Source organism: Corvus cornix, chromosome 1 (genome assembly GCF_000738735.6).
Source record: "Corvus cornix cornix isolate S_Up_H32 chromosome 1, ASM73873v5, whole genome shotgun sequence".
In the NCBI taxonomy this organism is placed as follows: Eukaryota; Metazoa; Chordata; class Aves; order Passeriformes; family Corvidae; genus Corvus; species Corvus cornix.
In genome coordinates, this window is record NC_046332.1 from 46,767,095 (window position 1) to 46,789,081 (window position 21,987).

The 21,987-nt window shown below is 39.9% G+C and overlaps 1 protein-coding gene across 1 annotated transcript in view; it reads right to left on the reverse strand.

Moving 5' to 3' along the window:
- Positions 1-21,987, reverse strand: part of ATP8A2 (ATPase phospholipid transporting 8A2) — a 320,460-nt gene that overhangs the window by 213,017 nt on the left and 85,456 nt on the right. Inside the window, exons 22-24 of the mRNA XM_039565493.1 lie at positions 21,159-21,298; positions 17,306-17,444; positions 9,804-9,868 (exon numbers count right to left, since the gene is read on the reverse strand). Coding sequence (XP_039421427.1) covers positions 9,804-9,868; positions 17,306-17,444; positions 21,159-21,298 — 344 coding nt within the window. The remainder of the gene's footprint in view (positions 1-9,803; positions 9,869-17,305; positions 17,445-21,158; positions 21,299-21,987) is intronic.

The following is a 21,987-nucleotide window of genomic DNA, read 5'->3' on the forward strand; positions in this document are numbered from 1 at the left end:
TGCAGTTTACTGTACTTCGTATTAACACCAGGCTTCTGTAGAGCACACTTATGTAACAAGCTTCCTTACCTTAAAACAAACAAACAAACCCCAACAACTATGACAGCAATAATGAGAGTGTGTAAATTAACAGCCAAAACCAGGCAATTAAGCACAGGCTTCTGTGATGAAAACTAGAAAACTAGAGGCACTCCAGGACTTTACGTTCACTGACAATTGTTCAGTAGACAATGCACAGCAGTTAGGTCAGTGGACAGGCCAGGTTACTAACTCCCAGTGCAGAAATTAAGGCAGTCTAAGTAGGAGTGTTTTGTCTCTTACAAAATTAAAACATGTGCTAGATGCATGCTTGGTCCTACATGACTACCATTATTTTGAATAATATTTAGTTTGAGAATTTCCTCTACGTGACCACCACAAAAAGTTATACTGAAGATCTATGTTGCTCTTGGGAGGTAACCCTACTAACACTCCTGTTCCACATCTAGAGCAACAACTATTGCCTTCAGCACAGCACCTTAACTCCCAGTATACTGACAAACAGCAACAATTCCTTCTTGGCAAACGTACTTTCTAACACCTTCTGCCAGAATTATATCTCTGATATGCCGATTTCCTTACTGAAGGTTCATGTGGCTCCTGGGTGCTGGACAAGCATGAATGAAATGATTTGTCACAAGATCTACTTTATTTGTAATCTCAAGTAGCTAAATAATTGCCATTTCTTAAGAAGCTTCACATACTTCCCTCATACAAAAAATTCCGTCCAAAAAAGCTAAACAACCATCTGTTGCCTTCTCTCCCTCCAAAACCATCACACTGGATTTCTCCATTGTCCTTGCCTGACTTCACAAAAATGCTCTGTCTACCTACATTAAAGTTTCAATAAAATTCCTAATATCAGGTAGTGAACCACAGAGGAAGTGAATCTTCTTCCAGCTACTCTATACTTTGCCAGACTCCAACAAATAACCCATTTTATGCTGTCCTCTAATAAGAGGCTTGCTTATTCCTTGCAGATTTAAAAGCAACAAAACATTAAAACTGACATGTATTTGTTGGCAATTCCCACTGTTAGGAATGATTGCATGGCATAATGCATCTAGAGGCCATAGGCCAGCCCGTACACAGATGTTGGTTTTGTTTGACTTGAAGTTCTCTATAACATATTATAAACTAGGGCTGTACAACACCATTTCAGATAAGCACCATTTACAATTCAGCTCTACCTTAAAATTGACAAAGTTTTAATTTGGCTGATCCTAGACCTTACAACTTAGATGTTCTATTCCCATATAGAGTTGCTGCAAACTGACATTTCCTGGACATCCACAGGTAGCTCAGGAAGCAAGAGCACCTCTGCTGCTGCCCTGCTCACTGGTTCTAGTTCTAGAAAGAACTGGAAGCAAATCTTATCGACGCAGCATTAACTGTTGCCCAGCACAGACACTGGTATCCACTCAGCGGAGAAGCTGGACACGACATCTGATTTGCTTCCATCATGACAGCTTCCTGCATTTTTACTTTTTTTTAAAGACATGAATATAAAGAAAGCCCTAGGAAAGCTTCTCTTTTCTAGGCAAACAAACACCATTCCCTGAAGTCAACACTAACTTTTCAAAGACCTCTTTTTCCCTGAGTTTTAAAAACACACTTAGTTTCCTATCAGTTTACCCTACACATCTGAAGTTTTTATTAAAGTTTATCTAATAAATATGATACCCACTTCAATTACTAAAAATAATTTTAGTAAGAAAGCTCCACAAAATCATCAAGATTATGTTTCTCTTTTAAAATTAAACCACCAGAGTAATTTCCCTAAAGATTTATTTTATTAATATTTACTAAACCTATTAACTCTGTCTATTGAACTGTAGATTTTTTCTGTCAAGCCCTGGATAGAACTAGAAATCCCTTGAGAACCTGGTAGTATTAAACCTACTATAGACAGACCAATTAAGTTTTAATAACTTGAAAAGAAAGTACAAGTTTTCAAAAAGTCAGCCAGTTAAGTTGTGAGCCCATCCCCCCTTCCTTATGTTATTTACAGGTAAGTTGTGAAATTTCAATTCTATAATCCAGACAAGTATTACCTTACCAACCTGGATCTTACAATGCCCCTTAACCATTAATTGGCTTTATTCATCCACATTTTCCCAGAGTTCTACTAAACTCTATATCCAAAAGCACATGCTCTGCTGACCTTCCCCCTCTGCACCCCAAGAACACAGAATTCTTGAAACCAGACAACTTTGGTCACTATTAGCCATGTAAATGGTCCCCAGTTATACTGCAGAACCATCTTTCTACAAATAGCCATATCTTCTTATTTCATTGAACTCTGTACTCTAGCTACAAGAACTTGAATTAGTAACAGACACCAAATTCCTCAATCTTTCTAGCCAGAGGAAAGCTTCAATGTGGCTAGCTTGAAAATCCAAAGTACACCACAAGCACACATAGATACCACCAAAACTCAGCATAATGGAAGCTTCAGGAGGACATCTGAATCACTTCAGGTCTGACTAACACTCATTCCCAAACCTCTCCAAAAAACCATTATAGTCTAACACTTCAGAAATGTGATTTTTAGGCCCAGTTAGAACACAGGTTATGATAATTTAGGATTTGGGAATTAGCTGAAAATTCAAGATAGCCAAATCAAGTTTTGTCTCGAACACATGGAGAGGAGATTGCAAATACTATTTAAGATGTGTAGACGGTAAGCTAATTAGAAGACTTAGTAAATATGAAAGAGCAACACCAATCCTCTAACATAATCCTTTAACTATGCCAGTTAGACAACTAGAAACAGTGAGAAAATGCACCTTGACACATTTTTCAGTTAAACAAAAGCTTACCCCACTGTGACAAAGTTATGTAAAAACCTTAGTGATTCCTCTGATTGGTTCTACTCTATGCAGAAGGTTAAAAAGCAGAGGGAACACATACTTAGGTATTAAATTCATACAGCTGGAGAATTGCTTAATTCTAGTTTCTGACAGAACAATCAACCCAGAGAAATTCTGTGGGACACTTTCTAGCTTCCACCAGATGTAAAACATCTTTTTTTTCCTTAATTCCCCTGTGAAGGGAATTTATTCCTTTATGTGACTGATGAGAAGACTTGGAGTAATCAAGCTTCAATTACAAGAATGATTCTCTAATTATTACGAGAAAGGAAATAATCTTAAAAAAATTGTTTAACAAAGTAGTAGTAAGTCAGTATTATAGGGACCACAGATACCTGTATCTCTGTTTTCTGAATACATGATCAAGATATACCATGTCACCCTGAAGCAGTTACTCCACTGTCTTCGTTAACACTGCAGATGAATAAATCCGATTACTTTAGGCTGGCTCCACACCAAGAAAGGAAGACTGCTTATTCTTAAAACCCCCAGACAAACTTGCATGAACAAGGAACCCCTCCAATGAAAGCAAAAGACCAGATATGAAAGTATCTTGAAGACGAAAGGACTATTTAGTTCTTGCCCTTCAATACAAAAGACAAATTTGAATTCTTTCTACAGATGTGCAGTATTAGCCATGTCAATCAAGAGGATTAGTACCCGTAACTCATCTATACATCAGACACCAGCTTTGTCTTATTCCCCTAAAAACACACCATCATGCTTTAATATCAGAAAAAAAACTGCATTTCATGGGTAGTTTCTCATTTTAAAAAATCCATTTAACACTTGATTGCACATCCTTATGTTTCCATGGCCTCTTCTGCTTAATAAAAATAAGCACATCAGTACGCTGCAGAGAATCCCATCTTCAAAGCAAACAGATACTTCCCTCACCATCCAGCTGAAGCCATGCTTCTGCTGTTACCTACGCACCAGAAAATAGATCTGGATAATGCTCTGTGATCATCTATTGATATAAGCCTTCACATACGTGAAGATCATTAGCAATTTTAAGAGAAATAGTGTTCCCAGTCATTTTCCTCTAACATATGAGAACTCTTACAAACGAGACAGCAAATTTTAAATGGAATTCGGGGAACGCACACTCTTCCTTTCCATTTTTATGTAATATGATCTATTCTGTCCTATAGCACGGACTAGGCATCAGCCCCCATCTGCTAAATACCAGCTGCCTAAAATCGTCTCTTGTCAGAATGACCACTATCAAAACTTAAAATATGAAAGGAAAAGTAACTTTGAAAACAGTGTGTTTTGGTTTTTTAAAAGCGTTCCCCAGCCTTCTCACCCCACAATTTCCAGCTACAGAAAGAAGAGTTATTTGATAACCTTTTCTTAGCACTCCTAAGGGTCCTTGCATTCCTTCAGGTCCAAGTACCCCCACTTTCGTCCAAACCAACTATCACAGTGCCAGAAAACACTAACAGAAAAAACAGAGCCACAGATAAGGGAGAACAGTCATTAATGAATTGTGAAAAGCGAAAAGCAGGATGAAACAAAAATACCAGCTCAACTCATTCACCACTCACAGCTCAAACCTATTAGTATTACTTCCTGAAAAAATGGTAATCTAATACTTAAGTTACACAGTCCTGTGTGTACTTAAACCTACAGGTCTAGGTAACACCTATATTCTTTCATGTATAATTCTATACAGTACACTCAAATCAAAGCAGCTTTTCACATGAAGAGCTGTGTATTTTCCACATCCATACAAATAACTTTCTATGCAGATTAGCAAATACCTGGAGTTATGAAAGATCCTATTTGTTCCTCAAAAACAAACAAAAAAACCTAAATCCCCTCTACCTAATGTTTTTGAAGACTTAGCTGATTACTAGACTCTGTTCCTTATGTAACTACTTATTAGCCTGATGTCTATTTCTAGATTAAGAAAAACAGAAATTGGAGCAATAGTAAAAGCTTTGTACAATAGAAAATGTATTATGTCCCTAGTTTTCCTAATTAGCTTCCTTTGCAAATCCCCAGTGGTAGACAGAAGAGCTGATTACAATTCCAGGCTGAGTGGTAACGAGAGTAACTTTACTAGCCACAAGACACTAGAGAACTGTTGCAGATGCCCCTCTGAAGCGGAGCTGATGCTTGGCTCAAACTGAGCTTGCTCACATCGAGCAGTTTTCCAGAACACTAACTTTGTCTGAATGCATGTGGGCAGATGACAGCAGGGGAGATAAAAGCCCCCGCCTCCCCTCTAGTGCAACACACAAGATGTAACCTCCAAAGCACCTCCATGGCATTAGCAGTACCAGGCTTGTTCTTGTCTTCCCAGCAGTAGCTGCATACCTTATTACCTTTTAGTACAGCTGAAGCACACATGATACCAAGGTTTTGGAGCATTTGGAGTATTAGGTAACATTTTAGTCTGAAAAGCTGATAATACTTTTAGGCCCATTCTTTGGGAGTAATCAGCATGACATCACTGACAAGGCACAGACATCCCTTCTTCTGCAAGAGAATGAGGATCCCAAAAGCAACACTCCCTTAGTTTCTCAGAGCTTCACAGGCACTGTCTCCTGTAATTGTGCTCGAGTTTGAAACACAGATTTACATAAGAAACTCACATGGTGCATATGCTGAATAAATTCTGTAGGTGAAGGTAATACCTTTCTGTGGAAGCCATAATGCTATGCAAATCTTTCTGAGAAGTCTAGTACAGAGGACACTACTGGAACCATACTCTTTGCTCAAAGACAAATGTGCTGATAAACAATTATTTTTAATGGTCTTCTGCTCATGTTCTCTTCTTTTACACAGTTTGAGTTCTCAATGGTTATTAGAAAACGTTTTAGACAATAACCCAACAAAATCTGCTATTACTAGCATATGGCTAAGTCCAGTGACCAGATCCATGATTCCCAGATAATATCACATCTACAGATGTATCAGTATTAAATACAATGAATAATGATGCCCGTTAAAGATCTCCTTAATATTTTTTAACTCTTAAGGAGTGTGGGAAGGAAATGTGCCCATTAAGAATGAAGATCATGAAAGTCACTGGAAAAATCTAATATTCTCAAGGTTAATAGATCTTCCTTATAGAACCTTCATAGTAATGCTACCCTACAGAATAGCTAAAATAAACAACAAAATAACCAGTTGTCCTGGGTTGCAGTGTATTCTATTACTATCCTCATGAGCTGTTGAAACCAGGAGGGGCAGTGTTTCCTTGCCTCCTCCCTCCAGACTATCTTCTGCTTAATGGGCCCATCAATGCCTGGCCTCCTGACTCATCATGCTATTGTGAGATGCTCCACCCAGAAGGAGGAACCAAGCATCCCATCGTGGATATAATCTGAGATTCCGAACACCACAGACACCCTTTTCCATTGGATTCCCAGAGGACAGGAGCTACACAGCCACCACTGGACCTTCTGAGGAAGGGCAGAACCTTCTACAGGACCACAGCTTCAACAGAACCACACCCATCACTTCAGGAGGACTGCAGCCACCATTTTATCGGACTGCTACCGCCACCCTGACTAACAGGGTGTCAGGTTGCATCCTGACTCTGTCAGTTTAACCCAGTGTTTTCTGCTTTTTTTTTTTTTTTTTTTTTTTTAATTTCCCTGTTAAATTGTTATTCTGACTTGGTGCCTCCCACTTGTTTGTTTTCAAACTAGTACACCAGTTTTCCAGGTCCCCACTGTTGGAATATAAAACACAATTGTATGTAAAGCTTCCCTGCAGATACTAAGACTACTTGGGAAGTCAAAATGCTGACTACAGATGACAAATTACACTGTGAAGCTATGCTTGTTTTTTAAGAATACTACAAAATACCATGATGGCACAAACACGTACATCCCAACAGTGAAGCATGCAAAAGGTATACCTGAGCAAGTGGAAAAGCAAGGAAGGCCAGCTTCTGCTTACACTTTTAGTTGTATCTTTTCAACAGACTTTGCTGTTACTCACACACAGGTAAATAACCCTGGACAGTCACTCCTGCCACATGAGTTCTGCAGAACACACTCACAGTGTAACTCCTTTTACATCAACAGGATTACTTTACAGCAAAATACTATCCACAGGTTCAGAACTGGGTCCTTTCAGTGTTGTCCTTCCACTACTGTTAAATACAGTCCTATGTGATAAGCAACTGATACACTTCCCAGCTCTTCTTACTACAGGATTTATGGGGAGAAACACACTCAACATTCCTTGGTTGTAACATCACCTCTCTCATTAGAGGTTTTCCAGCCAGGAGCATTCTGGTCATCCAATTTCCCTTCTTCAGGTACCCTTCTCACTGCTCCCACAACTCAAAATTCTACACGATGCCAATGAAAGAAATTTTTCCAGGCTAAGAGCTGCACAATAAGACTTTATGGTGTTCCAATTTAATTAAACAGAAACTGAGCCCAAGAATTACACTCAAAGTAAATCTCATGCTCAAAATATTCTCATTTCAAAAAGCTTTATTAGGAAAAGAAAAAACAAGTGAGTACATGTATGCATGTGGTAAAGTCTGTAAGGAATAGACATTTGCAGATTATTATCCTAAGTTTCAAGAATTCAATTGAATCAAGCTAGGGATTAGTCTTTTCTATTCCCAGGAGTTCCCTGAAGAGAACAGAAGTGATTGATTTTTTCCCTGAAGTGCATGATTTAGAAAAAAATTTATCTCTCAAAACCAAGCAAAGACAGTTGTTCGATCACATCTCACCTGCTGCTGCATGCCAAGGAGCAGAAGTGGGAGGGAAAAGTCACACGGGGACTGCACAAAGGGGGGAGTGTATCAATATTTAAAAGCTCTAAGCTCAACTTGGATCTTGTAAAAACTCATTTTTAGTATTAATAGATTTCAAAGGTGGAATATATTAAATATAATGCTACAGAATTTCAGTGTGAGAACCTTTGATTTTAGGCTCAGTTGAACAGAAGTCAAAATTTCTGCTAGAGGTGCAACAGAAAATAAGTATTACTATGGAGATCTCATGCTGAAAAATTGGCAATAAATACTTAAAGACACCTTAGAATAAAAGAATTAGAGGCAATTGTTAACAAAACCTAAGTTCTATATTCAAACATATAAAATTCAACTCTACGTTTAAAATGGCAATAAGAGTACTTCAGAAAAAAACAACAGACTTACTTTAGACTGAAAGCAAGACTGATACAATGCAAAGAATTTTTGATGAACCAGTTCAGAAGCTCCACAAGTTTGTACTCATGTTTTAGAAAAACATAGGCTATCTGAGCTAAACCATCAGTCACCTTCAATATTCATGATGTATCATGTGATAACATTTTCTTTACTTAAAAGAGCAGCAACTATATATCAAAACAAGTTCCTTTTCTGATATGCCATGGTTCTCCATTTCCTTTTTTTCTTTTTTTTTCATAGAATCATAGAAGAGTAAGAGTTGGAAGGGACCTTAAAGATCATCTAACTTCAACCCCCCTGACATAGGCAGGGGCACCTTCCGCTTGACCAGGCTGCTCAAAGCCCCATCCAGCCTAGGTCTTGAACACCTCCAGGGATAGGGAGCCTGCAGCACTCCAGGTCAGGTCTCATGAGAGCAGAGTAGAGGGGAAGAACCACCTTCCTCAAGTTGCTGGCTGTGATTCTTTGGATGCAGCCCAGGATGCCTTTGGCTTTCTAGGCTGTGAGTGCACATTGCTGGGTCATATGGAGCTTTTTGTCCAAACAACCCCAAGTCTTTTTCCTCAGGGCTGCTCTCAATCCATTCTCCTCCCAGCCTGGACTTGTGCTTGAGACCACCCCAACCCAAGTTCAGCACCTTGCCTTTGGCCTTTTTGAACTTCAGGAAGTTCACACAGGCCCACCTCTCAAGCCCATCCAGATCCCTCTGGATGGGATCCCTCTGGATGGCATGCCTTCCCTCCAGTGTGTTGACTGCACCACACAGCTTGATACTCAGCTTGGTATCTTTGGCAAACATGCTGGGGGTGCAACAACATGTTCCACTAAAGCTAAGAGCTTCCACTAGTTTTTATGTTTACTGATAAATTTCCAATACTGTTCACAGCTGGATTCTGTAACCAAAGTTTTCTACACACAAAGTTATTGGAATCACATCAAGGCGACTGGAAAATAACACTAAGCCAGTGAAAACTTTGCCACAACAGTATTACCCTCTTCAACCAGATTTGCAGATATCCAGTAACTCCTCTGATACTCCAAGATGCAGGCTTTGCATCTCCCATCCAGTCAAGCTGCCAATTCTGAATGCAAATGTCAGATGCTGCCTATTATAGGTACTTTCATTTGTCCTACAAATACCTCTAATAGAAATCAGATATTGAAGTGATATCCAATACTGATATGGACATTGAAACACACAAAATGGAATGATGTCTCCTGGGAAGATCTGTGTATAAATATATGATTTTTCTATTTAATTTTTGCATAGATATGAGGAGCATGGCAACCATTTGCAGAAAAATTCTGATTTTAGGTCTCAAAAGTTACAGTACATCGACAAGCTCACAATGCAGGTGTGGTTAGAGCTGTTCCATGCAATACTGAAGATAGAAAAAAACAAAAAACAAGTTTTCTTCAAACACATTACTCCTGTATCTATACCTTAACTCTTAACTATCTTCCCGATGGCATGGTGCAGATTTTTGCAGTTTGCAGCAGAATCAAACCCATGGACCTAAGAAGTTGCTTGTTCTGAGACTTCAGTTTGATTTGTACAGTTTGTGACTGAAGACCTCTGGAGTACACTTTACACAACACACCTGTGTTTTAGCATGAATTGTTCATTTTGCTACCCCTAGGGGTAAGCAAGAGAAATTCAATGTGAAAGCTTGACAACTTTCCATCTTGTTAGCAACACCCCCTTCTGCCAAGAATTACATCAGAATTTGCTTACTTACATCTAGCGAATCTTCATTGACCAGGATGAGAGACATACTCTGTGAAATGAGTCTGCAAGAGTACCCTGCAAGAGGGGGAAAAAAAGACAATAAAACACAAGGATTTAATTTTTGGAAGACTATCTAAGGTTCAGCTCAACCTTAAGATAAGCATCTGTAAGTCAAATGACAATTCACTTTTGGAGCAATTACTCCAGTCAGGCAGACTGCTGGAAATGGTGTACAGGACACACTCCAACACGACAGATTTACTAGGAACACAGGTGGCATTCTATCTGCATTTTCAAATACGTCACTTGAGATGTTTTAATTAAAGAAAACACTGTGTGAACTAGATGCAGTAAATATAGCCTGTAGCCCTACAGCAATTTTTTTTCTTTTTTTAAGTCTACATGAAGGCAGGTTTGCCTTCAGCACCTTACAGGAACAGATCTGAATGCACAGTTGCATCTGTGCCAGATGACTGGAAGTGCACACATGTGTTCAGTTGATGCTACTCAGTTCCCTTAACCCACACAAAGCTTACATGAGCATTTTTCACTCCTGAGTGCTCACTGTGGAAGGTCTTGAGTTTCATCAAGTAGTACAAATCAATGACATTCACAGAGCCCCTACCAACTCCTCCTATAGGCACAAGGCAATTGGACTAGATTATTCTTAGTGTGGGACTGGGACGTGAAAGAATGAGAGTGACCATAGTCTGGAGCAGCACCCAGAAAGCAGTTCTGTACATTTCCCAGGACACCAAAATTCAAAACAAAAACTCTCAAGACACAAAAAAACTCTTATTTTTATGACCGTTTAAGCATTTACAGAATAAACAGCTTAATTCTGCTCAAATTAATGGCAAGAGACAAATGCAAACTCGGATCAGGCTGACCCCACTACATTGTCCAAAAGCTCATGCAAGTTCACTTGGGATTGGCATAGATCATGTAAGCTTCATAAAATAGCAGAGAATTAGTTTATTTGAAGCACACACCTTTTATTGCTCATCTAAGTTACATAGGAAAAGGAAATTCAATAAAATTATTTTTTATTTCTAATGTGTTTTTGTATAGAAATTAATTACAGCAAGTTTAAGAAATTGTTACCAAATAAATTGGGATCTTGGGAAGTCTCTTACTTTTCTTAAACAGAGACTAGAGGCTATTGCAGTATAAGAGTAATGTCCCAGTGAAGAACCACTGCAAGGCTGCCACTGCATCAAAAGATGAACAGCACAGTCACTGTAAAAAGATGATATCTTACAACAGCAAGAGAACAACTGAGGCATGAAATCATCTGTGGGATTCTTGGTTCCTTAGAAAGGCCATACTGGGTCATCAATTGCAATGCAAATAATGTCCTCAGGCTACAGAGTTTTTATAATTGGGCTAGTTTTGTAGGTATAATCCAGGGTTAACATGTCTGCATGACTTCTGTCAAGAAAGTAAATCCCTCTTGTTCCTTTGTGGAAGACATGCTTGTATCATAGCCAAGCACTCTCAGGCAGCAGGTTTGATTACCTGCAGAAGTTTAGTTTCTCCTCCATTTTCACAGCTGTGTGGACTATGAACATAAAGTGCAACCTTTAATTTCTGCTTCAGAGAACAATACAGAATGACTATGAACTCACACCTGTTAGGAAAGGGACAAAATATATTCTAATGACATGCAGCCTATAACATGAAAGCTTTCCAGACAGCCTCTGATTCTGCCTGTGAATGAGTCTTAGGTGGTAGTATAGAACTGAGAAGCAAACCTCCAACAGTCATAGACAAAACATTGAATTTTCTCTCAAGTCAGTTTGCCATTTTTAAAAGTTAGTTCCAGGCTGAAAAAAAACTTCCTTATTTTGACTGAGAAAAAGAGAATATTACAAATTTAAGTACTTCCCACCATAACAGGGTTATTCTTTCCCTAGGCTAAAGCAACAGTCTTGTGCAGTGAGCTGTTACAAATTCAGCATAACTAATTCAAAAGGATTTTCTAGTAGCATTTGATTAGAACAGCAGCTGTAATTTCTAAGCCACTGCTCACTGCTTCACTTCACCTCTTCCAAAACAAGCAAGATGCCACTCTAGAAGTCAAGCTGGAAGAAAAATAAAAAAAGGTGTGGAAAACAGTTGCTCTGCTATGCATCTTGGAAATCATTGACTCAGAAGAACTTATCCTGCAATTGAGGCTATTTTGCATCTTGCAAAATATTAAACAGAAAGATCAAGACTGGAATAGGAGAATGTAAGTCAAGCCTAACAAGGGTTTATAGGGGATCTATACATTATGTACAATTTCAGGACTAAGATGATGTTAAAATCTAGCACTACTATAAAAGTAAAGTAGCTGGCAACTGTAAGAGTACAAGTAGTAATTTTAGACATTTCTAGTAATATTTTAAAGTTTTATAATAGTTTTGTAATAGTTATTACTGGCAATACTAACATGGCAAGCAAAAATGCACTCTAAGGTAAGTATTTTTGTCAATGCTTCTGAGTAAAATAACATCAACTGGTTCAAAGCCAGGTATAAAATGTCAACCCACACCTGTAAGTTGATATCTAGCTCTTTAATTTAAAAGTCTGACTAAAAGTCCATGAAGTAGATGAATTGGGAACTTCTGGGACTTATTTTCCTTCAAGTGTCCTGGGAGAAAGATTGCTTGAACCAGAGTTCAAGATCATAGCCCACAGGCACATTCGTACTGCAGGCATACAGAATCCAGCATCTGAGGCAAGAATGATTATCCTCTGTGTTTAGAGAGAGCGCATATACCCTGCTCGAACTGTGCATAGGGATATAGGCAAGTGTGCTGGCATGGCTTCAGTCTCCTGAACTGAAATAAAGCACAGCTCACCAAGAAGTGTTCTTATTTCTGAATTGGAAAGATATGTATGTACTGTTAGATGAGTAAGGAATCTGCAGGATGCCTGCATCCAGAGGGTTACAGTCAATAGTTCAACACTCAAATGAAAACCAGTAATGAGTAGTGTCCCTCAGGCCAGTCCTGGGACCGGTACTTTAGTATCTTCACCACGGACAGACAGGGATTGAGTACACCCTCAGCAAGTCTTGAGAAAACATGAACCTGAATGGTGCAGCTAAACAACACTGGAGGGAAGTGATGCCACCCAGAGAGACTTTGATCTGCTTGAGGAGTATTCCTGTGAGAACTAATCAAGTTCCACAGGGCCAAGTGCAAGATCCTGCACCTGTGCTGCAACAATCATAAATATCCATCAGGACAGACTCGGGGATGAACAGACTGAAAGCAGCCCTATTGAGAAGTATCTGGATACTAAGTGATGAAAAATTGAATGTGAGACTCCACCTAGAGTATTGTACACAGCCCTAGGGCTCCCAGCACATGACAGACATGAATCTGAGTGCAAAGGAGAGCAACAAAAGCAATCAGAGGGCTGGAACATCTCTCCTATGAAAACAGGCTGAGAGTTGGGGTTGTTTAGCCAGAAGAAGAGAGGTTCTGGAGAGACCTTTCAATATATAAAAGGGACTTTAAACAAAGACTGAGAAAGGCCTTTTACTAAGGCCTGTAATGGCAGGTCAAGGGCCAGTCATTTCAAACTGAAAGAGGGTAGGTGTGGGGTATGCCCAGCTCCTGCCTTGGAGGGATTGCATAACCTCCCGGCAAGATCCCCTTGGAAAAGGCAGCACTTTCGGTGAGGGTGAGAGAAAACAGACCCATGGTCCTCTGGGAGACCCTATGTAGATTCTTTGCAACCCATTGGCTTCTACCACCTCACACCCACCCTTGTATCCCTATAAGAGGTACCCTATTCTCCTTTAGAGATCGGAGAGCTCGTCCCTGGCCTCCCCTTTGCGGGGTGCGGGACAAATAAAGCTGCCTCATGCGGAACTGCCAAACGAGCCTCTCGTCTCTCTCCTCCTGGTCTGGCCTGGGGTTGCCTCACAGAACAAGAGCTGAAATCACTCCCTCTGAAATCACTAGAGAGCTGACAGCCTGCTGAGACAGGCACCCCTCTCTGGAGGCAGCCCAGTGGCTGAGGGAATGCCGCAGACCTCTGGAAGACTGTCCCTTGTGGGACGCTCTCTCTGGGTCAGTCACGGCTTCCTGGGTCTGAGCCACAGACCCCAGCCCGGCTGCAATAGGTAGGTTTAGACTGGACATAAGGAAGACATTCTTCATGATGGGGGTACCAAGACTGGAACAGGTTGCCCAGAGAAGTTATGGATCCATCTCTGGAAATGTTCAAGGCCAGGCTGGATGGAGCTTTAAGCAACCTGATACATGAAAGATGTCCCTGTCAGGGAGGGAGCAGGAGGACTGGACTGTATCTTCAAAAGGTCCCTTCCAACCTCATGCCCAAAAAACTCTCAGGCAGTGCTCGCAGCTATCAATGCACACCCTAGGCAAGAGCATTCAGCTCAACTGTAGGAACTGATTCATGGTTCAGGGAAGGACACACTTGAGTAAACACTACACTCCTCTTCCTGGAAAACAGATCTGTTCCTAGGGAAGTTATTGGCTGGAAATACAGCAGTTCTGGTGTTCTGTGAGTGTGATGAGCACAAGGATGGTGGCAAATAGAAATCTATCATGGGTATTTTTGTCTCACTGAAAGGCAAAAATGACCCAGAGTCTGTAGACTGTTTGAAGAAAAGGATGAAGCTACAAGGACACAGTTAAGCCTTCTACAGTTGTTTGCAGGTCATGCTTAAAGATGCTTCTGAACCTGGAAGTCCCTTTTTCAAGAGCTAGAGTTCAAATGATTGATCAGTATTAAAGCTTATCATGAACACTCTCCTCATCTGCAGAACTACTGACTGGCACATGGCTGAATGGAAGGCATACAGCCACCCCACAGAAGGTCAACCATTACTCTCCAAAGTAGTAAAGAATGTAATCCAGAGGCAAAGACAGCAAATTCTGAAAACCAAGTGTCTTGGGGTGATCTTATGATGTGTATCCCATATCGCTGCCTATGCCCAGAAATTAATTTTTGTGCCTTTCTATGCCTCTAAACTGACCCTGAAAGGGGGAAGGAAAAAACTGAGCAAAACTTTCTCAAAGCAGTTTGCAGCTTGTTCAAGGTTACAAAAGATAGCAGGTTTTTTTTTCCAGCTGGGGCAGGGGAGGAGGAAGCACCCGGCTTGTTTTTTTCCAGTCAGTTTTTGGCCAGTTTTTTTCTTCTTGTTCTCCGAGAGAGACTGAGAGTTGACTTTGGATTTCCTTCTCTGGAATTCGGATTTTTCCCTTTTCTACTGGACTGCTTGATTGCTGTAACATCAGAGCACATCGGGAGGACTTTCCACCGGGCACAGAGGGCCTGGCCCCGGCCCAAGCCCCAGCTCCGAGGAGACCAAAGGGAGGACTCGAACACTTTCCCAGGTTTTTTCCTCTACAGCGAAAGATTTTACCATCTAACATTATTTTCCTTCCCATGTGTTTGTTAAATAAATAGTTTTATCTTCTTCACTTTCCTTCGAGGAAAATTTATTTTTTCCCGAACCTGGTGGGGGAGGGGTGGTTGTGCCTTCTCTCAGAGGATATATTTCTAAATTTGCCCAAACTGGAACACCAAAGAATCAAGAAGAAGCTGGAAGAACAAAGTACTCCAGCTCCTTGACACAGCTGCCAAGAGCTGAAATATCCCTCAACATACATGCATATCCATACAGCAAGCAAGAGTCAATAAGAATAAACACAATGAGAGAGTAAAAATACTTTTTACTCCCCAGAGAGCATATTTATACCTGAAACATATAGTGCACACGTGGATTGGGTTTTAAGTTGAAGGTTTATTGCAGTTTTATTGGGTTACACACAAAAACTGGAAGGGTGCCACATGTTTATACTTTCAAGCCAACTTGAATATGAAGCTAATTAAGTGAGATTTTTATTACCAAACTGTACCTTAAATGAAGGGATAATTTAGACGTTTTAAGAGAGATACATATTCCTCTCAAGTTGCTATAATAAAAGAAACAACAAACCAACAGTTTTAGAGAACACTGGAAGTTAGTCTCCTTCAGAGGCTTCAGAATAAGCTCATTTACTGGTGTTCAAGGTAGCTGCTGTTGGTTAATATATCAACTTATTTCAGGTATTTACATCCAAATGTGTAGCTACATTTTTTTAATTAGTCAAAAGATGATGTTTCCCTTCTCAAGTTAACTACTGCTTGTAAAAAAAGCAAAATCTGCAGATAGTGACTCAAAGCAGAAAACTAGCCTTTAAACAAATTGTCTACTCAGGCCATCCATTGTATTTCTACTACAGCTGTATCAGCTCAGCAAGTAATTTCACCTCTTGGTACCACCTTCAGCATACAAAGATACATTAAATTTGATCTGGTTTTGAGAAGCACACAAAAATTCTGCCCAGTCAAGCAGACTGCATTCTGAAATTTCACTGAGTCAACCAAAACAGAAAAAAATTTTAAAAGACCACAAACCAAACAACAACAAAAAAGCAAATGCCCAAAACTTTGCTAAAAATAATGTAAATACAGTTACAGAGCACCATCAATAGAAAATTTTGAAGTCAAGATGAGTCTGAGGAAGCAACCTATGCTGTTAAAGTTCCTCTTAACCTACACCTGTACATCTAAACAGACTATGTGCAAATCTAAATACAACTGTGGAACCTTAACAGCATATGTTGCCTTCTGTTAAAGGAGCTATTTCTTCAGTCCTTTGGAGCTCATATTGACTTCAAGACTCTAATTGTATGAATAATGCACCCAATTAAGTATTTTACATTTAGAACTGCACACAGACAGGTCTGGGTGTATTTCAGACTACTCCTGCTACAACTCTGATCCTCTAACTGAATTTACTTAGGTGAGACATCAGATCACCAGAGTCCAACTCTGTCTCTTCTCATCTCTGGGCAGATTTACCAGTGACAGGGAGAAAAATCATCAAAAAGAACGCAAGATCATTATGGCATTGTATGGCCAAAGATGCCACATTCGGGAGGTGTGGCATGACGGAGTGTGCTTATATCAGGATACGTTCCTTTACGAAGTCTTTACTAACAGATGTGCTGTAAGGTGACAGCAGGGTCAGTTATTTCAGCTTGAATAACCCACCTACTTTCACAGACATAATTTGGAAGAAGCTGTAAACTATACACACTTTGCATTTTCGTATTTCCCATTGTATCCCAAACTTGATTCAAAGTCTAGAAAAGGCAGTCAGTAAGAAAAGAAAAAAAAAAAGCTCTAAAACAGTTTCTGAAACATTAGCCTGATTGAGTTCTCGTGTTACCATCACAAGGCAGAGTTACATATATTCATTCCATTAGAACTGCTTTTAACCAAGAGCAGAAGGGTCCCTTTTGCATTAAAACAAAAGAATATAGCCTGACACCCATAGTGAAAACTTCACTGCAAAATCCCTTCTCCAAGGCTGTGCCCTGCTAACGAGGAACCATTCTATAAACAGCAGGCCTGATTCTATTTAAAAACCCACACAGCACACCTTGCATGTAACCTGAACATATCAGACAAATTCAGAGTAACCAGAAAGATGGGTACCTATATTGAGAGCTGTTTCCTGTTTGTCACCTGTCAGAATCCATATCTTAATTTCTGCCTTTATTAGTGTGGCTATTGTTTCTGGAACACCTGCTTGCAGGCGGTCTTCAATGGCTGTAGCTCCAAGAAGCAGCAAATCCTGGGGAAAATAAAGAAAACAATCCCTTAAATTCTTTTAAGATAAACCTCTGTTTGGAACATACTCAAAAAGGAATTAAGACAGCATGTTGTATCTCACTGCTAATACTGCACTTTGACAAGCAATATACACCACAGTAAATTTCTGGTGGGGCTATTCTACTTCCTCTGCACACAATTCACATTTCAAGAGGTACAGAATGGAACAGAGTGTTTTTGATCAGAAAGATGGCAACATTTCAAGAATAATTAATTGAAGTTATAAAAGTCCAAAGCTAGCCTACAGATGAACATATATACTAGACCATTCACTAATCACCATAGCAACATGATGAGTAGTCACAGTTTATATATTTAAGCTCACAAAACAAAAATTATTTGGCATCACATCATTTAAACTAATTTCCGTCTATAAAAGGTACATACAGACTGGATACAACCACTCAAAGCAAAAATTATTGCAACTACTTACGGATATAATCATTACATTTGTGTAATACAAGTGGTATGAACATTAATCAATCCAAGTATCTCTAATCAACATACAGATGTCTGCCAGAAAAACATGTCTCATACAATGAATTTAATACTCCAGAGTTATCCATATACTTAGGCAATTCTAAAACAATTGCTTGAGGAGATCTGGCTACATTACCATTAAAAAAAAAAAAAAAGGGCAGAAAAATAGCTAAGAAATAAACCTTGTCAAAAGGTACAGTTTACTCAGATTTTACCTCTAAAAGCATTTTAATGATTCCTTACATATGCAAAGATGTTCAACTTAAATTGAAATAGGTTTAGGTACACTGTATCATTTCAGAAATTGCACAGAAAAAGGTAGCAGGGTCCTTTAGTCCCCTTTGCAGGGACTAAAATTATTCAACAGAAATGAAGACAAATGAACAGAAATAGTAAGGAAAGTTGCTGTTGTTCAGCCTGGGAATGATGAGGCTTCAGAGTGACCTTACTGTGGCCTTCCTATATAAAAAACGGGCTTACAAGAAAGATGGATAATGGCTGTTTACCAAGGCCAGCAGTGGCAGGACAAGGGGTGATGGTTTTAAACTGAAGGAGGGTATATTTAGTCCAGACATAAAGAACGGACTTTTTTATGATGTGGGTGGTTGAGACACTAGAACAAGTTTGCCCACAGAAGTGGTGGACCCATCCCTGGAAGTGTTTCAGGCCAGGCTGGATAGAGATTTGAGCATCATGGTCTAGTGAAAGGTGTCCCTGTCCATGGTGGGGGAGCATACAACAAGCCCCTTCCAACCCAAACCCTTCCATGATTCCATGAAGAAGGCATTAAAAGCAGCTCCCACTTGTATAAATCGAAGCACACTTAAAGAACAGAAGGGCAAATGGTTATCCATACAGGGTGTAAGCTGGCATTAAGTCTTGACAAAGCTTTATTTTTGCTATGAGAGATTCAGCTGGCAAACGCAGCAGAATCAACTCATACAAGTCATTATGCTTTAGTACTCTATAGCCTCCCAATGAAACATCAGCTCTGTAGTGCTGTATTTTCCCACTGCTTTTCTTATTAAATTGTCTGCTTTCCACATTGTCCCCCCCTTCCCCTGCCCCTAGTCCTGGCCACACCCTCAGGTTCTCCCTATTGGTTCCAGTAGCCCAACTCCACCCACGTACCACTCTGTGCCCTCAGAAAAACCCCCTGCTCCCTGACCAGGTAGTCTCTCTGCCTCTGGGAACCGGCTCATCATCATGTAAAATAAAGGTTCCTCTGAGGTAGCTATGCAGGGACCCTTGTGCCTCCTTTATTGTCACTGTGTTGCAGAGCCGACAGCTAGCCAGAGCAGGAGTGCAGGGCTGCCCAAAAGGGCTACGGGAGAGCGGAACAGCCGCCCTCCTCAAAGCGGCTCCGCTGCGCTCTCTGGGAAGGCTGCGGCTTGCTAAACCAACGCAAGAACTAACCCACCGCAACACAGCTCTGTCAATGCAAGCAACCTTTGAAGGTTGCAATTGTAGATTGTCTTTTTTTCCCTACATCACTTGTTAAGGAGTTACACATGACAGCATAGGGACCAGTATGGCTGAGCTACCTGAGCAGAGGAGTTACTACAGCACCTGCTGAAGCCCTCTCAGTCAGCATATGGCTGGGGAAGGAAGTCAGTTCAAGTCTGCCTCCACACATGCACCTGTACTGTGATCCAGCAATCTCAGCACTCAGACTGAAAAAGTAGCTCTCTTGGTCTAATTTGATCCCGTAGATGAAAAAATCCAGCCTGTTAAAATATAATGTATTTTGTGTTGCAGCCAAAAGCCAGTTTATCTGGAAGCCCAGCTTCTTGGTAGGACCAACAAGCAAACATTAATAGGAAGGCATACAGTGGATAGTAACTGACTCCAATTCTACAACCCACTCACAGGTTCCCTTTTTTCTTAAACCAGATACTAAATTGTGAAAAAGGCAGAAAGTAGATGAGTAAAAATGCACTAAAGCTTGATAATACATTTTAAAGTACAGCAAAAGCAATGTTCATTTTCCACCTCAGTGAAAACAGAAGAGTACGAGAGCACAGTGCAAGAAGCAGAAAGCTGAAAGGAGCTACTCAAACCTACAGAATCAAGGATTAGACAACCACACTTACTGACACACTATAAACATAAAAGACCATTTTAGGCATGAATTGGAAAAGACCCTGTCTTCAGCTCTTACTGAAAGAGTTCTTGGAGCTTTTCTCTTACCCTCTGAAAGTTGGCTCCTATCCTAGTCTCAACCTCCTTGTGGATGCCCCACCCCTGGAAGCATTCAAGGCCAGGTTGGATGGAGCTCTAGCAACCTGGCCTAGTGAAAGGTGTCCCTGCCCAAGGCAGGAGGATTGGTACTCAATGATCTTCAAGGTCCCTTCCAAACCAGGCCATTCTATCATTCTATGATTTTGCCCCAACTAACTTAAGTAAATGAAAGAACCTAAGCAACATTTTAATATTAAATTTAATTATTAAATTAATATTAATTTAAATTAACATTAATTTTTAAATATATTGAAGTTCAAAACATGTTTTAAAGAAACCACTAAATAAAACTAAATACCTGGAGCAAGAGGGAAGAACATGAACCCACATAGGTTAGCAGTGCAACTACCAGCACTTCCGAAAGCAGCAAGACCAACGAGGCTCAGAGAAATACTGGCCCCTAGTGTTGGCATTTTAACATTTCATTCACTGTGGGATTAGTGTTTCAAGTAGGTTCTCTGATACCTACTTTTCCCCTTCCAAAATTAAGAGCTCTGCAATTTGCATGGAGTGCAGGTTTTCACCCTTTTTTTAGCCCATGCTCCTACAGGCTTTGGTGAGCCCTGCACTGTGCCTACAACAGCCTTCAACAACGCTGAACTGTGAGTGCTGTACTAAAAGGAACAGATCTCTTCATGCACTAGTACATGGGAACTTGGTGCAATACAGTGACTTACATGTATTATCTTTAGCAAGTTACAACAACCTTACACAAAACAGGAAGGTTTTTAAAAGTGTGAGAAAAGCGTTTATAAGTAGAAATTATTTTTTATCTGTAAATTTGTCTCAGATTTACAGATTAAAACTGTGGACTGAACAAGCTACCAACTAAAAAACCTTTCCAGTTTCTCATCTATGAAATTAACAGTTTATTTAATTGTGTAAAGCCAAAATTCCACTGGAAAATACACATGTAAGGGAATCTGCATCTGATCATCAAAAAAGTATGTTTCACCTTTTCAATGATCTCATAGCATTCCTCCAGCTTCTGAGTTCTGTCTTTCAGAACTGTACTGGATTCATTGTAGACATTCAACCACTCTCTGTAAGACTTCTCCGAGAGATCAGCGTAAGCAATGCACAATGTCCTCAGACCTACAAAACAGAAGACAGCCATTACCCACAGTAAAACTGCATTGAGTATCATCAAATCATTCATACCTAAGGAACACTAAATTCTAACCCTCACGCTGGAACAACAAGAGTGTCTAACACACACTGTTAAACTCTGGATTCCACAAAATCACCCTGCACATTTTTTAAAGTACTTGGATTTCCACAGTTGCAAACCACAAATCTGGTTCATTTTGGCTACCAAAGTTGGTGCAAATCCAGAAAGTATTGGGCAAAAACTTTTTACTAAGTATGAAAGCAAGCTTGACGTTCACGTATTTTTAGAAAGATCATACTGAAGAATGGGCTACATACTGTGATTGGTGATATTAGTCAAACACCCTGCACAGTCCATGCTTCTTTTTAGCAAGACTGTGCTCTCCTTCAGTGTACCAATGTAACTCACACTAATAATGGGAGTTACATGTGCATAAGATAGTGAAGTGGGTCCATGAAGTACGAAAAGCAATTTATTAGACCACTGGCAAAAATTAACATAGAGAAGTAATGATTTTGGTTTGGTTTTTTTTCTGTCATGAATCAAGCAGAAAGGAGTGTGTGCGATAAAATAAAAAATACAGAAGTTCCACTACTGGGACCATGGGAGTCTGCAAAAAATTTTTTTTTTTAAAAGCTGAATGTTATTTTCAGATTTTGGAAGAAAAATGCTG